Raw genomic sequence first — 2,948 nt, forward strand, 5'->3', positions numbered from 1 at the left:
GGTCCTCTTGCCAACCTTACCACCTGTACTGACACCATTAAGCCGATGGCAGCCAGGACGAACTGTTGGCAGGCGAGCTTCACTGTAAGGGTGATAGGGAGGGAGAGAGAGGGGGGGGAGAAAAGAGAGGGGGTTAGTGGCACTGTGAGGTTGAGGTTGATGGTGATGGTGATGATGATGATAATGGTGTTGGTGATGATGAGGATGATAATGGTGGTAGTGATGATGAGGTTGATGGTGATGGTGATGATGAGGATAATGGTGATGATGATGAGGAGGAGGAGGATAATGGTGGTAGTGATGATAATGATGGTGGTGATGGTGAGGATGATGATAATGGTGTTGGTGATGATGAGGATGATAATGGTGGTAGTGATGATGGTGAGGGTGATGGTGAGGATGATAGTGAAGGTGATGATGAGGATGAGCATGACGATGGCGGTGGTGGTTGTAATAATGATAAAGATGGTGATGGTGTTGGTGATTATGGTTTAAAGATGATAGTGATGACAACTGTGGTGTTGGTGGCGGCGATGATGATGATGATGATGATGATGATGATGATGATGATGATGATGATGATGATGAGCTCAATTTAAACGAATATATATAGACAGATTAAAAAAAAATACACACAAAGTCAAAATATATCAAACTCAAAACCATATCCCCATCAGGAAACAAGGTCACACGAGGTCAACAAAGAGGTCACCTAAGATGGGCGTGGTGGAGCGAGCGATTCCGACGACACTGGACACGTAAATGAGGAAGATAAGGTCAAGGACGAGACAGAATCCTCCGAGGGTGACCTTTTCCCCGGCAGCAGGTGGAAGCAGGAACACAAGCAGGGTCAGCAGGCTCAGACCTGTAGGAATTTTTTTTTGTTATTGTTGTTGTTGTTGTTTTCATGGGGATTATTGTATATGATTTTTCTTTTTGTTGTTCTTTTTTTCATGGGGGTTATTGTATATGATTTTTCTTTTTCTTTTTCTTTTTCTTTTTCTTTTATGTATCTCTTGTCTACTTCTCATCCCTTCCTCTCCCTTACTTCTTATCCCCCCCTCCCCCCTGCTTATCCCGCCCACCCACTCTCTTGTCCTGTTTACTTGGCCCTATCACTCCCTTACCCAGTCCCCTCCCTCCCTCTCCTTTTCTCCCTCCCTCCCTCTCTCTCTCTCCTTCTCTTTCTCTCTCGCTCTCCTTCTCCATCTCTCTCTCTCGCTCTCTCTCTCTCTCTCTCCTTCTCCATCTCTCTCTCTCTCTCTCCTTCTCCATCTCTCCATCTCTCTCTCTCTCTCTCTCTCTCTCTCTCTCTCTCTCTCTCTCTCTCTCTCTCTCTCTCTCTCTCTCTCTCTCTCTCTCTCTCTCTCTCTCTCTCTCTCTCTATCTCTCTCTTAATCTCACTCTCTCTCTCTCTCTCTCTCTCTCTCTCTCTCTCTCTCTCTCTCTCTCTCTCTCTCTCTCTCTCTCTCTCTCTCTCTCTCTCTCTCTCTCTCTCTCTCTCTCTCCTTCTCCATCTCTCTCTCTCCCTCCCTCCCTCTCCTTCTCTTCCCTGTCTACCCATTCTTCCAACACCCTTCCCCTAAGCCCAACACCCTCACCAACAACACCCCCAACAACCCCCACCAGCACCCCACTCCTCCCTCCAACCCTCATCAACACCCACCAACCCCTAACCCCTCCCATCCCCACCCCCAACCCCACCTACACCCCCTAACCCCACCCCAACACCCCTTCCCCCCACACTCCTCTCCCCCAACCCCCCTCCCCTCCCACACCTCAACACCCCTCCCCCCTTCTCCCCAAACCACCCTAACCCCAACACCCCCACACACCCCACACACCCAACACCCCTACCACACCCCTTCCCCCCTAACCCATCCCCACCCCCAACTCCAACCCTCACTCCCCCAACACACCCGCACACCCCAGCCCCACCCCCCACCCCAACACCCTTCCCCCCCACCCCCCACCCCCACCCTACCTACACCCCCCACCCTACCTACACCCCTCCCTCCCCCATCCCACTCCCACCCCTACACCTCGTCCTTACAGACAGCCGGAACGAAGATCGTAGCGATGCAGCTGGGAGCGTAACGGCGAAGCTTGAGTGAGATCAGGACGTCGACGTAGATTTCGGGGCAGCAAGGGTAGTGTTTGGCTTCTCGGGAGGAGTTGGCCTCGAGGATCTCCCACGAGGAGCCGGTCATGTTCGTCTCCTTTCCGATCCAGTCATTGAACTGTGGATTAAGGGGGAAGGTTGGTTGGTTGATAGAGAGGTGGGGAGGGGGAAAGGGGTTCTCTCGCTCTTTCGTTTGTTCTCTTGCTCTTACTCTTGTTCACTCACTCACTCACTCACTCACTCACTCTCTTTCTCTCTCTCTCTCTCTCTCTCTCTCTCTCTCTCTCTCTCTCTCTCTCTCTCTCTCTCTCTCTCTCTCTCTCTCTCTCTCTCTCTCTGTTACTTACAAACGTACAATGATTATGATGATGATAATAATGGTAATATCAATAATAATAACTATAATGATAATGATAATAAAAACAACAATCAAACTATTAATGATAATGATACTAACTATAATGATAATTATAATCAAAATAATGATGATAATAACAATAAAAATAATGATGATAGCAATAATATCTATACAAAGAACAACAACACTAGTATTACTCCTTCTACTACAACTAATAATAATGATATAGATAATAATAACCATAATGCTAATTATTTTAAACATAAATATAAGGATAGCAATAATAAGAACAATAACAATAATAATAATGCTATTGATGATGATAATAATAATAATAATAATAATGATAATAATAATAATAATGATGATGATTATTATAATAATGAAAATAATAATAATGATGATAACAATAATGATAACAATAATGATAAGAACAATAAAACAATAACAATAATAATGACGATGATG

At 45.7% G+C, this 2,948-nt stretch overlaps 1 protein-coding gene across 1 annotated transcript in view; it reads right to left on the bottom strand.

The window, feature by feature from the left end:
• Positions 1 to 2,262, bottom strand: part of LOC147470684 (acetylcholine receptor subunit alpha-like) — a 3,903-nt gene extending 1,641 nt beyond the window's left edge. The window contains exons 1-3 of the mRNA XM_086542961.1: positions 2,054 to 2,262; positions 713 to 865; positions 1 to 82 (exon numbers count right to left, since the gene is read on the bottom strand). The exon at positions 1 to 82 is cut by the window's left edge and continues 85 nt beyond it. Of these exons, the coding sequence (XP_086399087.1) occupies positions 1 to 82; positions 713 to 865; positions 2,054 to 2,210 (392 nt within the window). The 5' untranslated portion in view covers positions 2,211 to 2,262. The remainder of the gene's footprint in view (positions 83 to 712; positions 866 to 2,053) is intronic.
• Between the last annotated feature and the right edge of the window lie 686 nt (positions 2,263 to 2,948).

This window comes from Penaeus japonicus, unplaced genomic scaffold, assembly GCF_977035675.1.
Source record: "Penaeus japonicus unplaced genomic scaffold, GWHDUDI00000001_assembly GWHDUDI00000013, whole genome shotgun sequence".
In the NCBI taxonomy this organism is placed as follows: domain Eukaryota; kingdom Metazoa; phylum Arthropoda; class Malacostraca; order Decapoda; family Penaeidae; genus Penaeus; species Penaeus japonicus.